The sequence below is a fragment of the Filicampus tigris genome, chromosome 8 (genome assembly GCF_054856515.1).
Source record: "Filicampus tigris isolate MCC_2025a chromosome 8, RoL_Ftig_1.0, whole genome shotgun sequence".
NCBI classification, from domain to species: domain Eukaryota; kingdom Metazoa; phylum Chordata; class Actinopteri; order Syngnathiformes; family Syngnathidae; genus Filicampus; species Filicampus tigris.
In genome coordinates, this window is record NC_141224.1 from 11,152,730 (window position 1) to 11,180,068 (window position 27,339).

The 27,339-nt window shown below is 41.2% G+C and overlaps 3 protein-coding genes across 4 annotated transcripts in view; 1 reads left to right on the forward strand and 2 right to left on the reverse strand.

Annotated features, from left to right (window-relative positions):
• invs (inversin) overlaps positions 1-176 on the reverse strand; it is a 33,867-nt gene extending 33,691 nt beyond the window's left edge. Inside the window, exon 1 of the mRNA XM_086038198.1 lies at positions 1-176. The gene's annotated coding sequence lies outside the window, so the exon portion shown is untranslated.
• Positions 17-15,819, forward strand: erp44 (endoplasmic reticulum protein 44). The gene is made up of 11 exons (XM_086038209.1): positions 17-208; positions 3,656-3,728; positions 3,818-3,857; positions 4,673-4,788; positions 6,531-6,715; positions 7,417-7,532; positions 7,599-7,773; positions 7,865-7,976; positions 9,938-10,079; positions 11,949-12,051; positions 13,504-15,819. The coding sequence occupies exons 1-11, from the start codon at positions 149-151 to the stop codon at positions 13,612-13,614; spliced, it is 1,233 nt and encodes a 410-aa protein (XP_085894335.1). The 5' UTR covers positions 17-148; the 3' UTR covers positions 13,615-15,819.
• Positions 15,572-27,339, reverse strand: part of stx17 (syntaxin 17) — a 15,810-nt gene continuing 4,042 nt past the window's right edge. The window contains exons 3-7 of one of the 2 annotated variants that reach the window (XM_086038211.1): positions 26,467-26,504; positions 25,014-25,346; positions 21,776-21,826; positions 19,595-19,681; positions 15,572-17,355 (exon numbers count right to left, since the gene is read on the reverse strand). In XM_086038211.1, the coding sequence (XP_085894337.1) occupies positions 17,116-17,355; positions 19,595-19,681; positions 21,776-21,826; positions 25,014-25,346; positions 26,467-26,504 (749 nt within the window). In that variant the 3' untranslated portion in view covers positions 15,572-17,115. The remainder of the gene's footprint in view (positions 17,356-19,594; positions 19,682-21,775; positions 21,827-25,013; positions 25,347-26,466; positions 26,505-27,339) is intronic. The other variant, XM_086038210.1, reaches the window with a different exon arrangement.

Below are 27,339 nucleotides of genomic sequence, written 5' to 3' on the forward strand. Positions count from 1 at the left end.
CTTTGGGTTAGCCGGAAGTTTCGCCGTCGTTTCCGTGGTCACCACGAGATCGGTTCGCCGCTGTTCTGCTGCAGCAAGTAGAGCGGCGTCGAAGCAGACAGGGACGACTCAACATCACCACCTCCATATTCACACATTTTACTATACGATGAAACTATCAGCAATATTACCCTTCCTCTTTGACCGCATCATTTGCGTCATTCTGTTGGTAAGCGCCTTTCTCTCATCCCTGCAAATGACACTCGGTTGATTAGGGCTAACACGCAAGCTAACGTTAGCTGAGGGCTGCTAGCCAGCCAACCAGGCTAGCTAACCGAACAGCCTCTCCTGTCATTAGACGTGGCTCTTTTTTGTTGTTGTTGTTGCCGTGATTAATGTGCCAAACCGCTCGTTCACTGGTGAGGTTCCATGTCCTTGGCAGAATAACTGGTGACGGAAGCTTAGGTAACCGTTTAGCATAAATGTCTACGTAAACTTGCCGGTGATGTTGAGTGACATTACCGATAGCCTTTAATGAACTTTGCCTTAATATATACAGTTCGCATGCTATTTGTTTAGCATGCACCATGTCCAAACTTTGGGAAAAAACACGCTTTTAAAATGTCTTACTTTAACCGGACTATCCAAATTGTACAGGTTAACACACCTTTTCCGTGGTAAAATGTCATCATATTTGTCTCGTCGTAGAATGATGTTTAACACTTAAGCGTGCACGCAGTTGTGGTTTTACAGTTGAGTTGTTACTGTTATTTAGTTATTGATTGATCCCTTCGTGTCTGTGGATGATGCTCGCCGGTTGGTGAATTGCTCTGTTGTGGCTCATTCTCATTGGTTAACAGCCCGGAAATGAGCTGTGCTACTGTTGTGTTACTTTGGGCCTGACCCGAGAACAGTTTGCACGGTTATCTTCCTTGTACCAAATTAATGATGGGCAAGATAAAATAAACTTTATTCGTCCCACAATGGTTCGTTTCAGCAACGATAATGGAAAAAGGAGATTTAAAAACATGGCATGCAAGGAATTGGTCTTCCTTGCATGGCATGTTTTTAATCTCCTGTTTTTGCTTTGTGATGTGGGCAGTGAATATAATCATTTGTTTTTACTTTAAAAACTCTAAAAATAGAACTCCTTCCTCCCAGAGTGAAAATGTCTTGTTGAATATAGACAATTAGCTCAGTATTTGCTTAACAATTTTAATAAAATTGCATTTATAACAAAGAACCTAAATACGTACAAGACATGAGCAAGTTTTACTTTCACAATTTACTTAACAAACGCTAAAAACAAAAACCTCCTCCCAGAGTGAATATAGAGAATTATATCTGTATTTGCTCAACAACTTTAATGAAATTGCACTTATGAAGAAAACTGAGACAGAATACAATAGCGTGTTTTAGCTTTACATTTATGATTTACATACTTACATTCTTATGCTAACCGGTTGGAACAGATGACTTTCCCACCAGTGTTGTTGATGGAAATACAGTGCACTGAAAACGTTTTTACCCTCTTCTGAAATTTGTACTTTGCATAGATTCTCCACTTCGTTATTAAAGCTCATCAGATGAATGTAAATATCAGACATTGATAACCCATGTAAACATAAAATGCAGTTTTTAAATGGTGATTCAATTTATGAAGGAGAAAATAGTATTTAAAGGTACCTGGCCGTGTCTAGAAAGTACAGTATTTGCCCGTTGAACCAAAAAACTGTTTGGGAATTTAATTTAGAAGAATAGGACAAATAGTTTTTTATGTATTTCTGATTTCATTAGTTGCAGATTACTGTATTTTTGTGTGTTCCTTATGTATGAAGCAGCATTGTTCTTTTTGATAAGTAGTTTCAATGTTATGATTTATTCAACCCTAAATATAAGAACACGACTATACAGTTGAGATTAGGTTCAAACATGACTGAACAGTAGAGCTTAGGTTCACAAATTTAACTTGTTCCATGACTTGATTTGATAAGCAAGAGCTGTTCAATTCTTTCTATTTAACCTTCATTGCTAAACGGAGGTAAATGATCCGGCCAAAGAAATCGAGTCTGCTTCGTGTCCCAGATGACACGGGAGGCTGCGACGTGTGCATGGCAACACACGGCAACTGAGCTCTCTAATGCCATGGCAGTCTAGGCATTTTGGAACATCCGGGATAATCAGTAAACTATGCTTCTTGAGTCATTAGTAAACAAACAATTAGCACTCCAATGTTTGCTTTGTTGGAGATAATGATGACAGAGATCCACTTGTAGATGATTACTTAAAGGATTGTTCACAATTATTTGCTTTTGGGCTTTTGGGTGTGTACTGTGTGCACACTTGACAAGTTTGGTTCCGTTTAGATGACCTTTCTCGAGTTCTCTAATAGTGTGGTTTGCGTTTCGGGACCCTTTGTAAAGTAAATCTCTATGAATGAACACTGCATTTACCCAAAGCATCGCTCAGAATACTAAAACAGTTTAAGTGTTGCTCCAGAGGAAAAACTACACTGCTTAAATTTTTGACGGCGCGGTAGTAAGGATGGACATAATAATTGGGTGGCATGGCTCAGATGGTCGTACGTCTCTCAACCTTGTGGCTTTGATCCTGAGAACCCTTAAAAAGGAAGTCAACCCCCCAAAATGATTTGCAATGATATGTTCTATGCGCCTTCACTAGTCTAAACACGGCATTCTCATTAATTTTGCGTTTGTGGAATATGAGTTAAGCGGCAAAATCCACCCGTTTTTTGCCATCTCAGGGGGCGACCATTTAGTCACTTCCGTCGCCTGAATATGACATCACAGTTGCTCAGGGCACTACCAATCAGGTCTCACCTGTGATGTCATTTTCAGTCGACAGCAAGTGGCAAAATGGCCGCCCCCTGTGATGTACAAAAACGGGTGGATTTTACTGCTTAAGTCATATTCCACAAGCGCAATATTAACCAGAATGCCATGTTTCGACTGGTGGGACTGCATAGTAGCCATGTGAAAGGTTCTTCGAACAAAATTCTGAACCCCCATTTGCGCCTGATGTGTTCTCATCAGCAGGTGATGGAGGGGACAGTGTTAAAATGCAAGCTTTAAACATATTCCAACATTCAAACAAAATGTTTTTTTTGTGCCTGGTGGCACTCTCTTGCTCACATAGCCCTACAAAAAAGAGGAAAGACATGCTTGCGTCAAGTTATTTGTCACTCCCAGTTAAATGTTCAACAGAATAAGACGGTTTCGTCGAACAAAAGTGCACTAGCTTAATGCTAACATTTAACGCGAAACGGCACAGGTGAATCAGCGGAAATTAGCCTAGGTGTTAGGGTAATTGTAAACCTTCAAACATCTGCCATTTTAATTGGGTGCACTACTTGGCTGCAAACGGTAGACTGGTTTTCTCTTTAAAAAGTCAAATGCAATGGGAAGTTGATCTTAATCCACGGAGTTCTCTGCTATAAGAAACCTTATTCTGCTCATTACGACGATTAGATGTTGCACAATACACATTTATTATACAAACTGTGTTTTTTTTAAACACTATTTTAAAGGTGTAAAACTCTTGACATTTTTTTTTGCCCCCACGTTTGGAAACCAGAAACCTTTTTTTTTTTTTTTTTTTACACTAAGATGGCCCTCATCGTTGTTGTTTCGTTTTAATAACTTATCATTCTCCACAGGTGATGGGCCTTACTACTCCTGGACAAGCAGAAATCACCAGTTTGGACTCAGCCAACATTGACGACGTTTTAAGTAAGACATCATAGAGCAATTAACTCTATCTCCAAATTTACATTTACATCATTGGAATGCTTTTCATTATTATGTGTGTTTGTTTACAGATAATGCTGGCGTTTCTTTAGTTAACTTTTATGCTGACTGGTAAGTGACTTGTTTGTCTGCTCTCTATAATTCTGTTGTGATACCAACATTGTTAACATTCCACCAGATGACTGCCACCTTGTACAATGGCACAGCTAGGTTGGCCACAGACATGTCAAGTCCATGTCCAGAAAGTAAAAAAAAACAAAAACATTGAAGCCGTAACAGATGCTTGGACATCCTTTTGATCCATATTTGCTTTTAACAAGGAAAACCGCAAATAGAAAAATATATCCAATCCGTTCAAATTTTTTTCCCCCCATTGGAAATATTGATAATTAAAATAATCCTATCCAGAGTCAAACTTGTTTCCATCAGGTCATTTTATAAGTAACTTTACTTTAACTGTCATACAAGTGTAAACATTTTTTTTAAAAAGTTTACCACTGTAACCTAAAGCATGGCTAGATAACAGTTTAAGTTCTGAAAATTGTAGTCAGTTTCGAAGACTATGCAACCTTTGGGGCAGTGGTTCTCAAGCCTTTTACACCAAGTGCCAGCTCAAAAAATATGTAGCTCTCCATGTACGACCATCATGACCAACATTAAATACAGTACTCTAGTACACCCAAGTGTTCATCAAAAATGAAACTGATGTATTCTTCTTTAAAAGTGTATTTTAATATTATGGCAAGCTACTGTAACAGTCTGCAGTTGAACATAACGTTTGATTAAAGTGTCAGCCTAAACAGAGCCCGTGATCCTTACATGCACCACACTTTGAGAATCACTGTTTTAGGGCAAACCAATATGGCGGATCCACTGTATTTTGATTTTCATCCAGTTCACCTTTCTATCCCGCCCTCATCTTTCAGGTGCAGATTTAGTCAGATGCTCCATCCCATCTTTGAGGAGGCGTCGAACATCATGCGGGAGGAGTTCCCTGATACCAAGCAGGTGGTGTTTGCACGAGTTGACTGTGACCAGCATTGTGAGTATTTACAGCTCCACCTTTTTCTTTCACCGCCCACCCCTTGTAAAAGCACACAGATCTTGTTGACACAGAACGAAAAGTGGAACCATGAGAACTTGGTTGTTTTAAAAGAAAAAAAAAAAAAAGCTTGATAGTTAACACATGACAAACAAAATACACATCCGTGTGGTCTCACCACCATGCGGCAAGTGCAAAGCTGAATATATTTACATTTCATCACACCTCACATCTTAATTCTAGGGCTGCAACTATTAATTGAGTAATTGAATTACAACAAAAGGGTTGAAGTAAAATCTCTGCAGCCGGTGTACTTTCAATTTCTTTATTGAACAAACGGAATTATTGAAAACAATAATAAGCACATGTTTACACAAGCTGCCGGTTGCCACAACTCACGCCGAGTCAGCAACTGCCAGCCAACTCGCTCGCTACACTATAGCCAAAAGTCAGTCCTTGTTTATCCCAAAGGTGTTGATGGGGTTGAGGTCAGGGTTCCGGGACAGTTCTCACAAAGTTGGATGCTTACGAAATTGCTTAGTCATATGAAGCATTGAGACCGAGGTGAAATAAAGTGTCTAGTCCAACTGATTAGTTAGTTGATTGATTTAAAGATTAAGTCAACCCCCGAAAATTATTTGCAATAATATGTTCTATGCGCCTTCACTAGTTGAAACACGGCCTTCTGATTAATATTGCATTTGTGGAACATGAGTTAAGCCATGAGTTAAGCCGCAAAATCCACCCTCTCATCTGAAAATGACATCACAGTTGCTCATGGCTTCGCTTCAGGAAACAGGTGAGCAAGTGACAAAATGGCCGCCCCTGAGATGGATAAAAACAGGTAGATTTTGCTGTTTAACTCATATTCCACAAATGCAATATTAATCAGAATACCGTTTTTCAACTAGTAGAGGCGTATAGAACATTATTGTAAATACAATTTTGGTTTCCCCCTTTAAATAAACACCTGGCACTGAAACGACTTTCCTGACAGTGTCAATGAAAATCGAGCATTTTTACTTTACTTTTTACTTTACTTTAATTGGAAAGCTTGAATTGGTGTATCTAGTATCTGCAATCCAAAGAGGCCAACAGGTGAAAATTAAATTGCAGTATTCCTAGTATTGATATCCTTTCAAGTATATCTATTTAGCTCTATGCGAGTTGGTGATTAAATGCTCTAACCAGTTCAGCACCTTTAATGTTACACGTGCGACCCGCATACACACATCGTATTTGATGGGTCTACGTACGCAAAGATGGCCGCCACACCAAAGCGCGGCGCAGACACAAACAGCCCGGCCGAAGCCTTTTGAGATAAAGCAAATTAAAGAGAATTATTGATGACCCGCAAACTGTTTGAAGACTAATGACAAAACTGCTTCTTCCTGTGAAGCCCGGAGGCTTAGAGACGTCCCGCCGAGAGATTGACACCTGCCACGAACACACGCACGCACACACACACACACACACACACACAGGGAGGGAGTGTCTGCACAGCGAATATTTACCCCCGGTGGGGGGCAGCTTTCATGTGGGAGATCAGAGCTCCGAGCTGTCTGAAGGTTGTGTTTTCAGCCTTTTCACCGCCACCATCGCCGCCGCTCTTCGGCGTCCGCTCAACGATGCCCCCCCTCCCCCGCCCCCGCCCCCTTTGTGTATGTGAGCGTGCTTTACTCTTCATCAATCAATTTCTCCCTCTAACTTCGCCTTCCGACCCCCCCGCCCCCTCCCCGTAGCCGACATAGCCCAGCGCTACCGCATCAGCAAGTACCCCACGCTGAAACTCTTCCGCAACGGCATGATGATGAAGCGAGAGTACAGGGGTCAGAGGTCAGTGGTGGCCATCGCCGACTTCATCCGCCAGCAGCAGGTTGACCCCGTGAAAGAGATCCACTCCCTGGAGGAGCTGAAGACTGTGGACGTGAGCGGCAACCACACACATTTGTTTCGAGGTTTTATCACTGGCCGATAGGGATGAACAATTTATCAAATTCAAATCAACATTGCAATGTAGCAATTTGCAAATCACTGAGGCTGCAATATGAGAAAAAAATGGCTTAATTCCAGTTGGTCAGTATGCTTTATTTTGGATATTGTATATGTGTATTTTATTTATTTATATAATGTCGATAAAAGTTCAGACCTTAACTCATTCACTGCAAGACATTTTCAAAACCTCTTTTACCCTAACGTTTGAAAAACACTTGAAAAAAAATATAAACTCCTGGGATTGAATAGCTGGACTGTGAAAAGACAAATAAATCTGTCAATGGCAGTGAAGGAGTTAAGAAGTGTTTACAAGTGTTGAAAAAGTCAACAACTCTTGTAAGACCAAAACATTTATAGTAAATCTCTTGTTTATTGTAATACGTATTTGTCGCTTGCACCTTGGAAAAATAATTACATATTAATTCGCTATTGAAATATTGAGGGGGAAACAATGGCAATTCAAAATCTTTCACAGCCTGCGCTTGTTAACTACAAACATTCCCACTGAAATTTAAAAGGGGGCTGTTGCTAACGAGTAACCTAACCTTTTATTTTTTTGTTGATATTGTAGTGTGTGAGGAATATTATGGAAAACCCTGCAATCTTCGTAATTTTATTATTCTGCTTCCACAGAGGAGCAAAAGGAACATCATTGGTTACTTTGAGAAGAAAGACTCTGACAACTACCACACATTTGAAAAAGTCTCCAACATCCTCCGAGATGACTGCGTCTTTACTGCTGCTTTCGGGTAAGTTGTTCATTGCCCCCCCCCCCCTTTCGGTATGAACTTCATCTTAATGTTCCCGCCCTCCAGATCCGTGTCCGAGCCTGAGCGCTTCAACGGGGACAACGTCATCTACAAGCCGGTTGGGGAGAGCATCCCCGACATGGTCTACCTCGGCTCCCTCACCAACTTTGACCTGACCTACGCTTGGACTCAGGACAAGTGTGTGCCTCTGGTCAGGGAGATCACCTTTGAAAACGGAGAGGTTAGTCCCACTCTCTTCCTCAATCATCATGGTCAGTGAGGTCCTCTGACGGATGATGTCATTTTTAACATACTGTCTGTCTGTTTTCCAGGAGCTCACTGAAGAGGGCATCCCTTTCCTCATCTTGTTCCATCTCAAAGAAGACAACGAGAGCTTAGAGAAGTTTCAGCAGGAAGTAGCTCGTCAGCTCATCAGCGAGAAAGGTGAGTTTGTTTCATTTTTTTTTTTTTTTTTTTTTTTTAAGCGTGTGATGTCATTGCCTCTACTTTTTACAGTAAGATGTGTGCCATTTTACTAAACACGTCGATTTTATGGAATGGAAGAAAATGTCCTGTCAGTGTACACAGACGAGTACAGAGAAACAAAAATGACTCAAAACTTACAACTCATACAAGAGACATTAAAAAAACAAAACAATGACCAACAGAGGGAGACAGAATGGAGAAGCCCGACGGGTTGCCAAACTGTGCCCTGATTGTCAGTATAACATTGAAAATTACACTTCAGACTTCAGTCTTCTCTCTTCCCTTGTTACTACTTTTTAAATGGAAACATCGCTCTCCGTAAAGAGATTAGATATTGAAATAAACTCTAAGTGTAACGATTAATTGACAGCTAGTCGATTATTAATCCATCCATCCATTATCTATGCCGCTTATCCTCACAAGGGTCGCGGGAGTGCTGCAGCCTGTCCCAGGTGTCAACGGGCAGTAGGCGTTCGGTTGCCAGCCAATCGCAGGGCACACAGAGACAAACAAACATTCGAACTCACAATCACCTAGGGGCAATTTAGAGTGTTCCACACAGGAAGGCCGGGCCGGATTCGAACCCATGACCTCTGAACTGTGAGGCGTACGTGCTAACCAGTAGATCACCTTGCAGCCCGTCGATTATTAAATTAATCGCTAATTATTTTGAAAACCAATCGTTAGGACACCTTATTTTTGTAAATTGTAAATTGTCCGAATCATCGGAATTTCAGATGCTCAACAGGAAATATTCTCTGATTTCAGTAGTCCTCCATTTGCAAATGTGTGCTCTTACTTTGAAAAACAGCGATCAACATTTCTGCCCATTTTCTGATATGTTACAGACTTATGTTTGTGCCTTTTCTACACTGTCAGTTTAAATAATATATATATTTTTTTGATATGACGCATCTATTAAGCGACAGATTGATTTATTAAAATAATGGTTGGTTGCAGCCCTAAAGGTTACCACACAACTACAAATGAGAAAAATACACACTCTACTTAGCATTATTATACTCCAGTCACCACTTAGCTACAGCGCTCTGTTTTCTTCTGCCCTCAAAATGAAAAAATGAATGAAAATGAGTCTCCTTGCTCAGAAGTACTGGAGAGTCTTGTTCTCCTTTTGTGGTTTTGTTTTATCTACGACTGAAGTGTTTAATGCGGCGGCATTTTTCCCACAGTACGTTGTAGAATTGGGGAAACCGCCCACACACGACACACATCGTCGCTGTCCTGTGAAAAACACTTATCTCCATTTTTTTTTTCATTTTCTTATTTTTACATGAATCACGTGTCCGTGTTACCGACATCGCATTAAAGTGAAAATTTAATAAGTTTCAAAAATTGGAGGTAAGTGTTTTTCACAGGACAGCGACGATATGCTCGTTTCCACTGCTTTTAATGCACACATATTATACCCCACAGTCTCCACTTTGCTGCAGCACTCCCTGTTCTTTCTGCAGTCTCCTCTTGAATAAAATGTCTCCTTACCAAGAAGTAAATACTGGTGGGCCTTGTTCTCCTTTTTGTGGTTTTATGTTATCAATGTCATGATCACTGATGTGCTGAATGTGGCCTGTCATGTTTGCATTTTCCTGTTCTCTTGAAGTGCAAACAGGTGCTCCTTTTTCACCGTGTTGGACACACTCGGCTCGCCATTGATGCTTTTCCATTGGTTCCACCAGGTACTTCTATTACCTGGTCAATCAAATCCAATCCTTACGGGTGATGATTAGCCATTTGAGGGTCCATATTTAGAAATGACTAAAACACACACACACACACATGCTAATATGCGCCTTACTTTCCCTCAGTCCTATTTTGAAACAGGAAAATGGTTGTCACAAACAGTGGCGTGAAAAATCAACCAATAGCGTTTTTGTGATGGCAAACCGTTCTGTATTGCTCAGGGTCCATCAACTTCCTGCACGCGGACTGCGACAAGTTCCGCCATCCGCTCCTACATATCCAGAAGACTCCTGCCGACTGTCCCGTTATCGCCATAGACTCGTTCAGACACATGTACGTGTTCCCGGACTATAAAGACCTCAAGTAAGTATCCACCGCTTTACTTTTTTTCTTACCACCTTTGCCGAGGCAGAAATAAACCACATTTGGATCACCATTAAACTGTACGCAATGATGACTAGTCAGTTATCATATTAATGTTTATATGATAATAGTTGAATCATTTAATGTCTCGTTAAAGTGAAATTGTCCAAATCCTTAGAATTTCAGATTCGCAACAATCGATACTCTCGGATTTCTGTAGTTGTTCATGAAAGCAGACTAATTATCCTTGTGTTTAATCAAATTGCAAACATCTGCTTTTACGTTGAAAAATAATGATTTTAACCCTAAACATTTTCACCAATTTTCTGGCCAAACCACACTAGATGAATCATACTCAATTAATTTGTGCATTAAAATAAGAAAAATAATCGACAGATTAAGCTATTTTTAAAATAGTCATTGGTTGTAGCCTTATTTGATAGCCAGTGGTTTAAAGTGTTGAGTTTGACAAGGTCAAAATGTCACACTACCTAAATCTGGACCTGTACCAAAATCAAATGTTGGTGTTGGCATTTTCTTTTTATTAGAAAGTTGCAAAATATTTCCATTCACCATTTACAGTCGTCCTGCCACTTAAATCTGCTCTTGCAAAGCCTTTTAGTGAAAATGTTTCAAACTAAATTCAAGTGAACTAAAAGAACCTGAACACATTTTCCCAGCTAGATGTAAAAGAAAACAAGGAGCCATTCACCACCGTATGCAGCGTCAACTAAGATCACTCCTAATCGGTTTCACGTATTCTGTCCATTTGGACCATATCCTGTGAAATGTATCCATTTCAGCCCTAAGGGAAAATGACAGCTTTTCTGTAAATTAAATGTCATGTACAATGTCTATTAATTCTTCAATAGTTGGGGGATCTACCTTCTACTTCTTACTATCTGCTAGAACTATAACCCCCTCCAAAAGTAGCTTTCAATTTTGCCTACTAACAAGCAAACACAAGGTTGATGAAAACATATTTAATTTATCAAAAATGAAAACAAAACAATTGCCTTCAGTAGTCAGAATTTTTTTTGGTATAGAGCTCATAGTATAGCACAAATGTTCCTCATATTTTGACCTGTATATAATGTGCCCTACAAAAAAAAGTAATAAAAAAAAAAAAAACGTTTTATTTATTTATTTATTTATTTATTTTTAATTGGCATCCATTGGAACGTGTGCACAAGTGTTATTGCAGTAATCACATCATGTCAAACGGATGAAGCAAATCTAATGCTAGCTGAGCACAAATTTGACAAGTGTCTCCTCTCTATGCTTAATGATGTCTTGGGCCACCATTATTCTCATCTGCCTAAATAAAGACGCTTTCATCACACACACACACACACACACACACACACACAGTAATCGGCGATCGCGCACCAGCCAAAAAAATGTCAGGCCCTTCTTCAACGTGTCCTTTATGAACGGGCCAGGACAGCGGCGCTAATGTGACATGATTTGGCGCGGGCAATAAGTGCTAAACTAATCCATTCTAATCAAATGTGCTCCTATTTATTCTGCCCCCACCCTCCCCAATCAGAGCCCGATCACATAGACGCAAGCCCCGAGGACTGACCGGCCTCGCTCGGCCTAATTGCATCACATCAGCGCTGCGTGTGGCACACAGCTTGAAATTGCATTAGCGGCAGCGTATGTTGAATGTATGCACTAACGCTGGACGCACACAAGCCGCACCGGGTGCGGTCCGTGTAACGCGACAGCCGCTCATGACCTGTCATTAATAAGACGCTTTATGGATTAATGCGGCTTCATGCCTCGCGACGAGTCCGACTGGTGTGGAATGCGGTGTCGAAATGTGCTGCGGATTCGTGATGTGTTCTTTTCGCTGAATCTTTCTAGTATTCCTGGTAAACTGAAACAGTTCGTGTTGGACCTTCACTCTGGAAAACTACACCGAGAGTTCCACCACGGTCCGGATCCCACTGACAGCACGCCCGGACAGGTCTGGGCACACACCGCCTTGAGAACCTCCCAAACACAATCTAATGAGATCCAGTGCAAGAGCTCTATTAAGAAAAAACTCCCGTTCATAGTAATGCTCTGTTTTAATTGCGAGAAACATATTACCGGTAATTAACAGTGGAACCCCGGGCGTTGCACAAAATAATCCTAGAAACGTGACATTGATTTACGTATTATTTTTGATTTGCAAATCATCTTGGCATGGATACGCGGAAGGAGTCTTTCTTCTCGGGATGCGTAACCATTATTGACTCTGTGACACGCATTGCAAATAAGTTGCTGTATCTTTGTTTTTTTGTTCTGAATTAGCCTTCCGAGTGGCTTCTAAGAAACAGGAAACTGCTAGCAATAGTGTAAGGAAGCTTTTGGCAAGGATCTATTGTGCTTCTTCTCATGCTGCGTAACCATCATTGGCTCTGTCAAGCTGAAAGTACAGTACTGTCTGTTTTGAGGTTTTTTTGCCCTCAATTAGCCCTGAGATTCACTCCTAAGTAAAGGAAAACTGCTAATGAGTGTTATTATTAAGCTAATTCTGACGTTTAAAACAACCACTTACTGTATCTTAGCTTTAAGCTACCTGTATAGCAGAAGTCTTTGAGAACATTTAACTGACAAGGTCGACAATTTTTAGTCATAGCACAGCTTAGTCTCAGAACAAGATTTTACAAAGACTGTGAATTTTGCAGGGTCACTATTTACAAGACTACAACTACCGGTAGATTATTTTCGGCATTTTCCCACACAATGCAAATTTTTCCCCATCATGCTCAGTCGCGTTTCCGGTTGTGTCACGTCACCGCTAGGACTGAAAGACTTGTGATGTTATCCAACACGTTTGATATTGTCGTGAGGCCAAGACTAGGAAAAGATTGTGACCTAAAACGGCAACATATCGTGAACTGTCTTTGGTGTTCCACAGGGCTCAATTTTGGGCCCCCCGCTGTTTCATTATATTTGCGTCCCCTGGGTTCCATCTTAACAAGGTACAAGCAACTTTGTGGGCATCCACATCCCCCGATGCCCTGCCCATTGGCACGTGTCTGGCTTTAGAAATGTCTGTTTGGTTAATGCGAATGCGGTGTGTAGTATTAAAAACACAAACTGTGGAGCAACTCATGTAGATGGATAGTATAACAATACTCTCAAGCATGTATCTCTGCTTTTAAGTACAATATTAATGAGCTCTATTTTCTCGCATTAAGAAACATGTAACAAATATTTTGTTGGGTTTTTTGGGAGGCTGAAACAGATTAATGGAATTTCCATTTCAATGGGGAAAGATAATTTATGACTATACTTGGAACGTTTCTCCTTGAAAAATGGAGTAAGGTTTTTTTTTTTTGTTTAAGTCATGTGACACTCCTCTTAGCAGAAACTGCTCACGTCACCCTTTTGTTTCTTGAAATGACGTGGCCTTTGCGTTTGTCGTCAGGAGGAGATCGGGGGCAACGGGGCCAGCAGACCCCCGCAGAGCTCCTTCCTAAAGCTGGCGCCCAGCGAGACTCGCTACACCATCCTCAGACGGGACCGTGACGAGCTGTGATCTCAGCCGCCTTTCCCTCCAGTCACCCTTTTTTGACTCAATGCCACACCTCGGGGGTGGGGATGGGGATGTCCGGGGAGGGGGGGCTTTGGGTCAGGACACAGGCCAGCGGGACAGAACAGCAACACCCTACACCCTTACTGAAACGAGAGATGAAGAAGAACTGGACAGCCCATGACACAACCATGTTGGAATAACCTATATTTTCTTAACTTGTAACATTTTATTTTGGATTCTGGGGAAAGGTGAAGACTTAAGAGGTGTGGGGGTAGAAGCATGAGGAGAAGTATTTTTAAGTTTGTTTTTTTTTTCGTTTTTTTTTTGGAGCTTGTACATATGTTTGTGTTCCATGGCATTTGTTGATCTAAATTAAATGCACCGTTATTTTTCTTTAGTTTATTCCATTCACCCTTCACTCCACTTGTTCTTAAATGTGGCTTTGCCTCTTTTCCACCAAGGTTGCTCCGACGTCGCCTCATGAGGGCGATTCTCCTCGCGTGTACGTAAAAGCACAAGATGCTATTTTCAAGTAGCCGCATCTTTTTTTTACTCGTTTCAAGCAGGGGTGGGGAACCTGCAAGTGTATTTGCCATACGCATCACAGGAACTGTTTTAAAAACACTAAACACGTGTAACCCATGAGTGCACATTAATATACACTCCTCAGAAAATAGCACAGGATGATGGGCTTTTGGGTGACATTTTAGTGAACCTAAAATTCCCTGTAACCCTTTACATGTGAACCTAATTTGACCTCTAAACTTTTGAATGAACTGTTATGTGTCTCTGTACTTTTGCACAACTTGCTGTTCTGTAACGAGTTGAATGGCAACTTGTTTGATCCATGAATGGACCAATGTATTTCCTGCCTCAATTAGAATTGGCATTTAAACAGTCATAGTCATCATGCGGCTTACATTTCAACATCACGAGACCAAGACAACAACCTAACAATTGACGGACAGGCTTCAAACAAGATGAGATTCTCAGAAGGATGTGGCCACTGAGCTGAGAGTCATCAAGTTGCAACAGACACTGGAAGAGGCACAGAAAGGCATAGAAGTAGACGTCTTTGGATATTTTCTTCGATTGAACAGCTGAGAATTTTGCCAGCATCATTTAACAGTTGGACACTGCATTCAATAGTTTTGAGAAGGTCAATGAAGTTCACCTGGTAAGGTCATCTTAAAATTTAATCTGAAACCCACATACAAAGGTTTATTTTAAATCTATCCCTGTTTTTTTTTTTTTTTTTTGCACAAAGCCCCTCTTTAGTTTTATACCTGTACTCCTTTTTTTTTTCCCATATGGCAATTATAAGGAGTGTCACTTGGTCATGAATAATGAGGACACTCTCTAAACTAACCTTTTGTGAATTGTTTCTATATTTATATTTATATAGGAAAAAGGTTCCCCACCCCTGACTTGGATAATCAGTGCTAAGGAATAGAAACGATTGTGAGTTTTGCCAAAGTGGCTCAAAATAATTTTCTTCTCTGCTTCTCAAAGATTATTTTCCGAGAACAAGAATTGTTCAGTCTCATTCCAAGATGCCAAAAAGGGCTGGGCACCCTGCACGTAAGGGTTATACACGGCCCACGAGAACATTTGCTCCGCAAGGCAATATTAAAAATGCATAAACCACAAATGTTGTAAATTGACCTAAAACTCATAAACGCTCCTAATAATAATTTGATCATCGTTTTTTCATAAAGGAGGACCTGATAGAAACATACCCAATGGAAGACTGTTCCCCACTCCTGCACAAAATCAACGCTAAAAAATGTGATTGCCAAAGATTAGACGAAAACTACGACATAAAATAATTTTTCTGTTGTGCCACTGAAGCATATTACCTCCACTGTGATACATAATGAAAGAATATTCTATATAGGCCCAGTGTTTGTTTCCTGAGAATCCAACCATGTTTTTGTACAAATCCACTTCCACATGATCATGGCTGTTAAGTCTTTAATAAGTCTTTGGTACACGTTATTGATTCTTGAAATGGATCCAAAAGCGTACTTGTTAAGATTGAGGGGACTTGTTGCTCAGTTTGTACTGTCTGATCGAGACCAAGAGACATTGGGACATATCAGCCCACACACATGAAAGAATCGGGGGAGGGATGCCATTTCCAAACAAGTCATCTCAAGAGGGAAAGAATTTGGGAAAGGGATGACGATTAAACGTAATTTTACAACATGTTGTGTTTTGTGTATTTTTGTGTGCTCTTTCTTCACATGGAATCATAAACACATGTATGGCAACATTTGATTTGGCTGACAGGAAGCTTTACAACAAAGAAAACAGAACACATTACTTGCTGAAGTGACCTGCATGTTGGCACTTGGGTGTGTTGTTGTGCATAAGTAAATACAAGTTATATGAAGTCAATGTGACTACAGTAATGGCAGAGGTTTATATAACAACTGTTGCAGCAATTTCTCAGAATGGAACATTGTTCTCCTCTGCCAGGAACTATCAGGGCAAAACTGTTCAAATGTCACACCGATCATATATCGTCACCCTCTTAATTCGCTTAAAGAGGATATCAACCAATTGTTTTCATGAATATGTCCTATACTGGCCCACTAGTTGCAACACGGCATTTTGATTAATGTGTTTGTGGAACGAGTTAAGCAGAAAAATGCACCCGTTTTTCTCGGGAAGACATATTGTCACTTCTGTCGACTGAAAATGACATCGCAGTTGCTCAGGGCTCAGGTTCAGAAAACAGGTCAGCTGTGATTGGTTGCTGTGAACAGTTGTGATGTCATTTTCAGAAGACAAAATGGCCGCCCCCCGAGATGGTTGAAAATGAGTGCATTTTGCTGCTTAACTTCTATTCCACAAACGCAAAATTAATCAGAATGTTTCAACTAGTGGGCCTGCTGGGAACATATTCTTGAAAAAAATACGTTTGGGTTGACTTCCGCTTTAAAGATAAGTAAAAACGACTTGCTTGCTTTGGTGCGCTAATGTTGTTAACACTTCAGAAATGATGTTGGCAGCTAAACAATATGGCGGGGCATAGCCTACTTGGCCCTCAAGCCATAGTTTGGACACCTTGGTTCAACTATTAAAGTGTTCTTCTCATATTAGTTATTTTTACCTATCACGGCTGGGTCTGGAACGTCTGCAGTGAGATCACCGGACTATGTAAAATGGATAGATTTTTTTTTTGTGACATTTTAGTTTTATTAAATTTTTTTTGTTTATGTATAAACAGCTTTTGTAATGGATGTAACGCATTGTGTAAAACTTGACAAAACAGGCAGAAGGAGAGAGAGGTTTCGGTTCTCTAAAAGTGACCGTTGCGTCTTCATATTATATTAAACATGAGGCTGAGCACACAACTATGACAGTTTGATGCAGCTCCACGAAAAAATATCGTTACACACATCGTGAACGCAAATGGATTCACATCCGTAGTATTTTAACAGTTCACAGTCTTGTTTATGCAAGGAGCATCCGGCGTCCGGCCCGAAACTCCACCGCTCATTCATCCTTGCCTGAGCCGGCGACGGACGGCGGCGCAGTCAGCTGCTTCATCTGCAGCGACAGCAAGTTTTTACGGTGATTCTTCACCAGGCTGCCTCCTGCGAAGCCAAGAGCGCTGCCGCCCACGAGCGCCGCCCCTGCCGTTTTGAATCCAATCAGCATGCCGACCGGGCCGGCTATAGCTCCGCCCAGGAGGGCTCCGGCCAAAGGCAGGATCGCCAACCTGTAGCCTACCGCCTGAACACACACATACCAAGACATCGCCGTTAAATTCAATCACATCCGTATTAATAAAGTTTTCTGAATTTGAATCACAGCAGTTGGTGATAGTCGACATCAGGCATGGGTATAAAAATCCATTATTAACTATTTTACCTTCATGACAAAAATGAAATTGTGCTGTTTAAAAACTCAATTTTAAAACATCCTTTCATCACTGCAATTTCCATGACTGTGGATTATTTGTAGTTATTTCTGTTTTTCTTTTTTAAAAATAAAGAGTACGGTTATTCTAGAATAATTTGACTCAAGTAAAAGGAGAAAGTAGCTCTCCAAATACTTACTTGAGTAACAATAAGTTTAAGTATTTATTGAAAAAAAAAGTACTCATGCAGTGAGTAATGTCTGATTATTTTTTAATATATCAAACGAATGTCAAATGCTCCAAATATCCAATTAGTAAATCAAGGCAGTGTAGTCAAATGCCCTTGCCTAGTTTAGATGTGTGTATGCTTGTATGGTCACACATGTGCCAAAGAAGTGATAGTGAAAATACACACAAACCAGCTTGTGTGTGTATGAATGTCGAAGAGACACTTCCACTACCGCTTCAAACTAACTCCATTATCTTCCTTAGCTGGTTTTGCATCCGCTATCATCAGAGTGGAAGGTGCTTTTTGCTGATGGCAATTAATGAGCGTGCGCACACACACACACACACACACACACTGTTTGATTAATACCTCACTATTAAATCAATCTAGTTCAAATGATAACTTCCCTCGACTTCAACCCTGTGGCAAGCGATTCTAATTTCACCTCAGCTGAGTTAAAAAAAAAAATATATATATATATTCCTAACTCAGAGGTTGTGAAGTTTGACTCGGCTAAACAGCGCACATGGCTGAGAAGTCATTGTTTGTCATACTATTCACAGTCAGGGTTTCATGAAATGAATCAAACACATATACGACGGCCGACGCCATTTTGTATACTGGCGATCGACTGCTCGTTCATTCAAATCATATCTGAGATGCATAATGACACAACAATCAGTCAGCTCTTCACAATTGTAAATGTCTACAAAACTACGTCAACGCTGTTCAACTGAAAGTCGCCAGTTTTGGTGCTTCTTTGGAGAAAATCAATCCTTACATGTGTCTGAAAAGTTGATGAATAGAACAATAAGACATATGGAAACACTGGGCAGCGGAACTGTTCTAAGGGAATATGCAATTTGATTGGTTGGTAGCACTACGTGGGGGCACTGTGCCAGCTCAAAGCAGAAAATTGTTACAGCTGAGTGCTGGCCATTGAAGGCAGCTGATGCAGTAGGAACAATTATTTTCCAGGATAACTCAAGCTTTTCTTGACATTTGATTTTTTTTCTTCTCATTTTCCACGACTGGAAAATAGCTCAATCATTTTTCATGTTTTCCAAGATGCGTGGGAACCGTGGACACTACAATTTCAACAGCAAGCTACTTTTTAAAAAAAAAATTTATTTCTTGAAAAGAGTTCAGCTTAACAGTATGAGGATTTTGCCCGAGAGTGATGATATTGATGTTAAAATAAATATATGGTCCCTACATTGCCCATTTCGTCTGTCCCGCAGGTTGTCTGAAACGTTACCCCCGCCCCCCAACAATAAACGAAGGATTACTTTATTTCCCGACCAATGAAGAGAAATTGTCTCATTTCACTTGGGCCACTTAAAAAGCGCATAGTGGGCAGGTACCACCGGTTTTAGGGAATTATGGGAAAACTTGTCCTCTGCGTTTAATGCAATACTGACACCCAAAAAAAAAAAAAAAAAAACACTGAAATGAAGCTTAACTGTCGGAACTGCGGCAATGTGGGTGCGCGTCGTCGAGTGTTGAGTGGCTCCAACACGTGATTCACGCCGGCGATGGCGGGCCAAACGTTCGACATTTCGAGTGCGTCACATGTGTGAAGGCCACTGAGGTACACTCAGCTCTCCGAGAGTGTGCGCTCAAATGGCAATGAAAACACGAAGCAGTTATTCAGAGCTCTTTTTGATGCTCCGCACACACACAGACAACCTCTCCATCCCGCTCCTCTCTCAATTTCCTTAATTGTGGCTTTTCCTCCGTTTTCAAGCGGATCAATGGGGACAAACGCTGTTGGAATAGCTGCGAGGCAAAGTGCCATCGATCTCCTCGCGCACACCGACGCGCGCACGCGCGCGCGTGTGCGTTCGCACATTAACACACAGCATACACACACACGCACGCACCTTCCCCAGGCCCTTGGACCCCTCCTCCACGTTGGCAGCGGCCGTGTTGACGTTGTCCTCAATGCTGTCAATCTTCTCCTGCTGGGACTGAAACACAGGGGTTAGACACACACACACACACACGGGCACACATAAATAAATATATACACACACTTTCTGGTCCCCCCAAAAACCTGCACACACAGAAACAGATGACTATTATCAATTATTAGCGCAAAGCTTTAAACTGTTATCATGATGAGTGTGTGCAGGTTGGAGGTACACTTAAAGATTACATTTGTAAGGGTTGTGTGTATCTCATGAAATATTCAGAGTGGCAGCTGTCTCTCTCCCTATGAGGGCCACATGGACACAGTGGCCAAACAACAAGGAGGGCACTTTCCACCGCCTCCACCTCCCCACCCCATCACCACTTTTCCGTTCATAACACTTCACTTCCACAATAACACGTAAAAGCTTTCTTTCCTTTTATTTGGCCAAGAGCACTGAGTGATTCTGATTGAATATTTTAATTTGTCCCTTTGCTGTTTCCCCCGCACTGGTGCTCTACTTGGGAAAATCATGAATCCGGACAAGAAGAAGTATATTAAAAAAAATAGAAATGCGCCCACAAAAACAATATTGTTTTGCCTCTGAAAAATACTTAATTCTCATAATATTTTGATTTGATCATTCAGGGCTCTAGACAGACCAATTTGGGTGCACGGGCATAAGAGGTTGCAAGCTTCTACTAAGAAATCAAGGAGATAAACAACAATCCTGGACTGCTCACCAACTCTCTGGCAACAATTGCAAAACATATCTTGTCAAAAGCCATACCTTCAAAATAAAAGATTCAGTATTACAACAGCCCCCCACTTTACTTAGCCCCATGGCGGCTTATTCAGCAGTCAATAAAGCACAAAATAGTTTTGAGTGTGACTGCTAAATAAACCACCATGGCGGCAAAGAAAGTGTTTCAGTGTTGTTATTCCTCTTGGATAATATTCGTTTTTTTTTCTTCTTTTTTTTATTGACGTTGTCACCTCATATACTTCTTTAGTAGTTTTGACTATTATAGTTTCTGTTTGTTATTACACATACCTGGTAAAGCAAATTCATTCAATTGGAAAAATGTATCGACTGTGTATAATAAGAAAAATGCGCCTCACATAAGAACCATGATTCTTAGAATGATCAGTATTTAGCCTAAAGGTTTTCTGGAATGCCTTTTTAAGTGAGGCAAACATACCATCAGCTTCAGCAATTAAAACAAACAAACAAACAAAAACAATTACAAGGTCCAATGAACTTCTGTATGAAGTCAATTACTTGCAACGCAACTCATGACCTGTAACTTGCACATATGTTAATGCAGGCCGGAACAAAATTGGACACGCAAAAATACCAATAATTGGATGATAAGAAGATATTAAAGCCGGTTTAGTTTTGTGATTCTTATTTCGCTCCTTGTTTGTACCTCACCCCATCTACAGCTTTTCGACCTTTAGGATGTTACGCGCTGTCAAAGTCATTTTGTTCACAGAAAAGCATTATTTATTTTCATGTAATTGAAATGTCTTGGATTTGATCAAGCCAAGCGATTAACGTGTGGGACTGGGAAGAACAAACATCATGTTTTATGATTTCGTAGAGGAGATAAAAGATTCAAAGAAAAAAAAAAAAGCGGAAAGCAGCACAAACAGCACACACGACACACACTCACAGTAATTCCATGGTGGTTGTCTACTAGAAAATAACTCCCGCGGGGGGCCCCACCCCCACACCCCCGAGATGCCAGAACAACATGTCTATGCTCTTCCTGCTCCTCCTCTCACCTGTTTTGAACCATCACTACATCTTTACTCTCCCTCTCCGCCACTGTTAATCTCTCCTGCCTCCATCCCCGAGGATCGGGCGATAATCTGAGCCGTCTGTTCGCCACCTGCTCCGATGCATCCCCATGTTGCCCACCTCCCCGCCCGTGGACATCTTCTCCCTCCTCCAAATCCTCCATCTCTCCCTTGGCTGCTGCTCAAGCTTTCCCGCCCCTCTTCTGAGAGACCCCCCCAGGGTCCCCCTGGCGTAGTCCTTAAACTGATCAGCCCTCTCGAAGGAGCCCATCAGCAACGCAAACAGAGTGGGGTGGAAAAAAATGCACACGGGCTCAACATGTGAAAGCCAATTGTTGTTCATACTTACATGGACCAACACAGAGAAGCTTGTCACCAAACCACTCAGCTGCTTCAGGTCCTGAAAGGGAAAAAGTAAATGTAGCGCATGTTTGAATGAGGGAATAACACGAAAGAGGGATGTCGAATTGGTTAGGATTACAGAAAAACGACTTAAAGTTGCACTACGTTTTGTATTGGGCGGATGTTTGGCTGCTGCTTGAGTTACCAAACGCCACATCGTTCGAGTTGGCTTTATATTTTGCTATCATGTTGTGCACCAGCAACAACACAAAAACATTCTAAATCATGTTCAATTCAAGACAAAAAAAAAAAAAAAGAAAGAGAACATTTATTACACTGTCATCGATTAAATGGTAGACTTTGGCGCCGGCGCTAATTAACCACATTAGTCTAAGGCTCGCGCCGGCCTGACAAAAAAGCCTTTAATAATTCCCGAAAGCAAATGGCAGTGGTGACGTCTTTACAAAGGTAAACCCGCACACATTTAGCTTCGTCGTTGATAACGTTCATTTACAGCGATCAATTTTTAACCCATTAAGGCCAAAAGCTCCTGGCTCAACAGCTCCCCAAAACCTAAGGTCGTCTTTGGAATTACCCTTGAAAACCTGAAGTTTTCCCAGAAATTCAACACCTACAAAATAATTATTATCTCAGCCCCATGTAGCAGACAGAAACATCATTCCAAAAGAATTTGTGAGTTTAGACATGTGGCTTGCACACAGGCCCGAGTTTAATCTTTACTGTTTCAATCAAAGATGTAAAAATAAAGTATTAGTGTAAGAGAAGCACTATTTTTAATTTTAAAAATCGAGTGGTAATTACCATCCTCTATTTTGTTACAAAGACGTCGATATTGTCATTGTCTAGAAACATATATCTTAACCATATATCACGTTCGACTGGTTCAAAGTCCACAAGCGCATTTCAAAACTCCCGCGATCAATGGCGTCCGCCATTATTCCTTGAATGAATTCCAGAACATCCTCTGCGGGCTCACAACACTGTCACGTGTATATTCTGATGCATTTCATTGGTTAAGAGAACAAAAATTGGATAAAAAAAAAAGAACAGAAAATGACGTATATGCTCTCCGGGCTTTAAGGGTAGAACAACGGTTATGCACTCCCATCTTTAATGGGTTAACAGGATAGACTTACTCAAATGTAGAGTCCCCTCCAAAAGGATTGGAACGGCAAGGTCATCTCTTTTGATTTTGTTGTCTACTTTAGACATTTGGCTTACAAATATGAGACAAAAATCAGTCAGGACAGAACACCTTTTGTTTGAAGCGGGCAAAAGTACTGTAACAAACATTATTAAGTTCAAGTTAATAACATTTAATATTTAGTGGCGTAAGCCTTCCTTGCAAGAACTGCATCAAGTCTGTGACCCAATGACTCAGACTGTAGCATTCTTCATTTGAAACGCTTTTCCAGGCATTCACTTTACCGCAGCCTCCTTTAGTTCTTGTTTGTTGGGGGTTCCTCCCTTCCGTCTCCTCTTCAAGAGGTGAAATGCATGCATGCTAGGGTTAAGGTCCAGTCATTGACTTGGCCAGTCTAAGGACTTCCACCCCCCACCCCTCCCGATAAAGTCCTTAATTGCGTTAATAGGATCATCTTGATGCACGATGAAGCTTCTCCCGATTGGTTTGGATGCATTTTTCTGTAAATTGCCAGACAAAATGCTTTTGTTGACTTGAGAACTCATTCTGCCATCATGAATGACATCATCAACAAAGACTAGTGAGCCCGTTCCAGAAGCAGCCATGCAAGCCAAGCCATGACATTGCCTCCACCATGCTTCACAGATGAGCTCGTATCTTTTGGATCAAACCAGTAAGTAATATTCTTTTTTTTTTTTCTCCAGACTTTGACCTTTCCATCACTTTGTTCTAAAACTTTTGTGGCTCATTCTCTGTACTTCTTTGCAAAAACCCAATCTGGCCTTCTGACTCTTTTTGCTGATGCGCGGCTTGCATCGCGTGGGGTGCCGTGCGCGGTGTATTTTTTGTTTTCAAAGTCTTAATTGGTGATGTAGTTCTTGATGGTCACAGCAGAATTAATTATGAAGTCGACAAAACAATTTTGTCTGGCAATTTGTAGAAAAATGCATCCAAACTAATCGAGAGAAGCTTCATCATGCAACAGGGAAATTACCCTAAAATCACTTGCAACACAACAACCCATTGTAATGAATTTTTGTGGCCAACATAACTTTGCCATTAGAAGTCCCCATCTTGTACAGAACTCAGCCTCGAGAATCCTGACTAGAACAAATAGATACAGTCACACAACTCCCATCTTAGCGTCACTTCGCTGGCTGCCTATTCAGGCCAGAGCTGATTTTAAGATTCTCTTCTCTTGAGTGGACAGCTATTTAAAAGTTGCTTTTGCCTATATTAATTAAACCAAAAAATATATTTATATTTTAAATAATAACATTAAATCATAATTAATGCATGAAAGGGTTGAAAATATTTTTTTAAATTTAGATTAATTAATATAGGCGAAAGCAACCTTTAAATAGCTGTCCACTGTAGTGACCACTATACATGAAAGGGTTAAGGCATTAAATCGTCTGGCGCCATCATATATGTCTGAACTACTCACTCTAATACATTCCACCACGCTCCCTTTGTTCTTTACATTTTCGCCTTCACGTCATCCCTTCAGTAAATAAAAGGTTCTCTGGTTGTAGGGTTCTCCTACAACCAGAATAGTATTGTCCCCCACTAGATTTCAAAGAAGCTACCACCATTGCAATTTTTAAATCCTGTCTAAAATCATACCTTTTTACTCAGTATTTCGGCACAGTCTCGTCTATTTTATCATTGACAATTTGTACTTTATTATTATTTGTAAGTGTTCACAAAATGGTGGATACACGGACGGCGGAAGGGTACCCCGGTGGCAGACGGAAGGCGATAAACAGACCGCGAATTATTTGTAAAATGCCCGGATCTGTAGATTTTTTTCCCTAGGTGTTTTCAACACTTTAAAATGGTTAATAAAAGTGTAAAAACAACAGATGACGTGGTGACGGACCAATATTATGGAACCTGCAAAATTCATCGCTCTCTGCAACAGTTCAATGGAGCAACGTGGTAGCTGGTATTTCTTTATTGGCACTTCAACGTCACTTCCGGTCTGCAGCAGATTCCACCCAAGATGGCACCCTCCTTACATTGATTGATTTTTCCCTTTAATTTTTATTCCACAAACGCAATACTAATCAGTCAGTACCTCTTCCAGGTTGTCCCAAGAATCGGCAGCATTCTCTTCCACAGGGATCTCCGGCAGCTGGGTCTCAATTTGCCAGCCAGAAACGAACTCCTCATCCATGTCGTCACCAGAATGTTGAGTGCCGGGCCCCCGATTGGACGGCCGAGCAGAGTCGGGTGGCGGCGAAGACGGCGTGGGCTGAAGGGCGGGGTTGGAGTGCAACTGGAGGAAGTCTCGCGCGGCGGCCGACGCCCTGTCCTTGACCGGCTTGACGAGCTTCTCCAGCGCTGCGGCGTCTTCTGCCCGGACACGGCCACAGAGCTTCTCCATCTCTCTAATGTTGGCTCGCAGTTGCTGCAAAGACATGATTGGCTTTCTGAGTTAAGATGTTTTCGCTGCAGCCATGTGGGTTCTCTCCAAGTACCGCAGTCCTAAAATAAAAATTGAAAAAAAAAACCAAACACATGAATGTGTGACAGAAAAATTGAGAACTAAAAATGCTGCAAGGGGACGGCAGTTCTCAAGCCTATGCTGAACAAGCGCAAAGGCTGGGAACTATGTCGGCTAGTACTCAATTGTGGATATAGCGTTACTTCAGGGACAACGCCTGATGTGTTTAAAGGGATTGTGCAATGCATGGTCAAAAGGTGTGAACTTTAACATCCAACTTGGTGATCGGCAGGTGATCATTCCACGTGACTATATGCCCCCTTTCACGCCAATTCAACCGGGATACGCTCTGGTTTACCAGTGACCTGAACAGAATAAGTGAACTTGAAAATGGATGGATGCGAACGTCAATCAAAGACTATAAATTGGCCTGTCAATGAAAAGCTTTTGTTAATTTCCCTGTTGCATCAGTGGTAGAGTCTCATTCCATCACAAAAAGCCAAACTCCCAGTGATCTGTTATGGTGAAGGAAATGTAGACAAGAATGGGTTGGGGGGGGGGGGGGGGGGCTCAATAATATGGAGACAGGAAATCAGGAGCCCCTTCATCCTGCCATGCCCTCAGGGTGACAGGAGGATTACACCTCAGACATCCAGACTCCAGGCAGCAGTACGACCGGGACTAAATGGGAGTCAACGTGCTGAACACGTTAACACGTTGCCTAATTACTCGCCATGAATAAACATGTATGTAGCAGAAATGTGTGAACAAGGAGACAGTCAGGTCAGCTACCTGGCAATCCATTAATTAATTCTGGGAATCATCTATCAATCTATCTAAACCTACATACACACCTACCTACCTTAGCGGAACATTCAAAGTTGAACAAAATCTATTCTGTGAATAATTGACAACCAAGTTATAATAATTTGAATAGTCCCGATCAGGTGAAAAAGATCCATTAAAAAAAGTCACACAGCGACCTAACAGTCCTGGGGTTTAAAGACCCTGTCAAATGGAAACACAATATTTATAATAGTTTTATACTGTATTGGACAATGTCATGTTTTGGGTTTTTTAGTACCTTCTCAAAAAACGTCACTCCCCAGAGTGTGTGTTCATCTAGGAGCGAGAAAGAAATGACCATAAGCTTTCACTCACATCCACAGCTCTTTTAGAAAAAAAAACAACTAAAAAATCGGCACAGAGTGAGATGTGGAAACATTTTACTTACAAGGCCGACAGTCAGGGCAAGCCGAAAGATACTACCTAATACACCAGTAAAGCCCTGTATAATCTACAGTATGGCCGAACTGCACGTTGAACAGGATTGTCACAGAGTTGAATGAGCAACAGTTTAGCAAATGTGAGACATTTGAACAATTTACCTTCAAACAGAAGTCTAACAAGAGTGAATTATTTTATCAGAGATTAAACTCCAATTGATGTTAGTCTTTTGAGGTACATTTTTTCCCCCAAAGATTTCTGAGGACTTTTTGGGGTGTTTGACTTCCGAGGTTCCACTATATCTGCACATTTACCTTTCTGTCTGTCTGTCCAGTACACTTAACACAGAGTGCACTAACCCATGAGTCAGGATTAACACTGTAAAGACACAGGAAAGCACTCTGTGTCCATCCCCGGGGCTTGGAGTGTAGTGGTGAGAGGATTGGTGGGTGCCAATTGGCTTCCAGGCAACAGCATCCTTCTGGGAATATCATGTGATGACACGCATCCACAAAAACATCCATTCAAGGTTGGACGTCATATATTTTATTGCTGATTTTCCTTTATTTTTTTAATAAATTTTGAGATACCGAACAGATGTGGCATGTGTAAAATTGACTGCCCTAAAGGCCATACAATTTGTTTAACAAAATGTGGGTGAAAATATGCCTTCAAGGGCCCTGTTATTTCTTAGCGACCTGTGCAGGATGTACCCTGTCTGGTATGCAGT

Bases quoted from the DNA above. Each gene is read 5' to 3' on its own strand.
- erp44 (XM_086038209.1), top strand. From the start codon at position 149: ATGAAACTATCAGCAATATTACCCTTCCTCTTTGACCGCATCATTTGC. The intron at 209-3,655 runs GTAAGCGCCTTT...CATTCTCCACAG, and splicing joins TCATTTGCGTCATTCTGTTG to GTGATGGGCCTTACTACTCC. The intron at 3,729-3,817 runs GTAAGACATCAT...GTTTGTTTACAG, and splicing joins CAACATTGACGACGTTTTAA to ATAATGCTGGCGTTTCTTTA.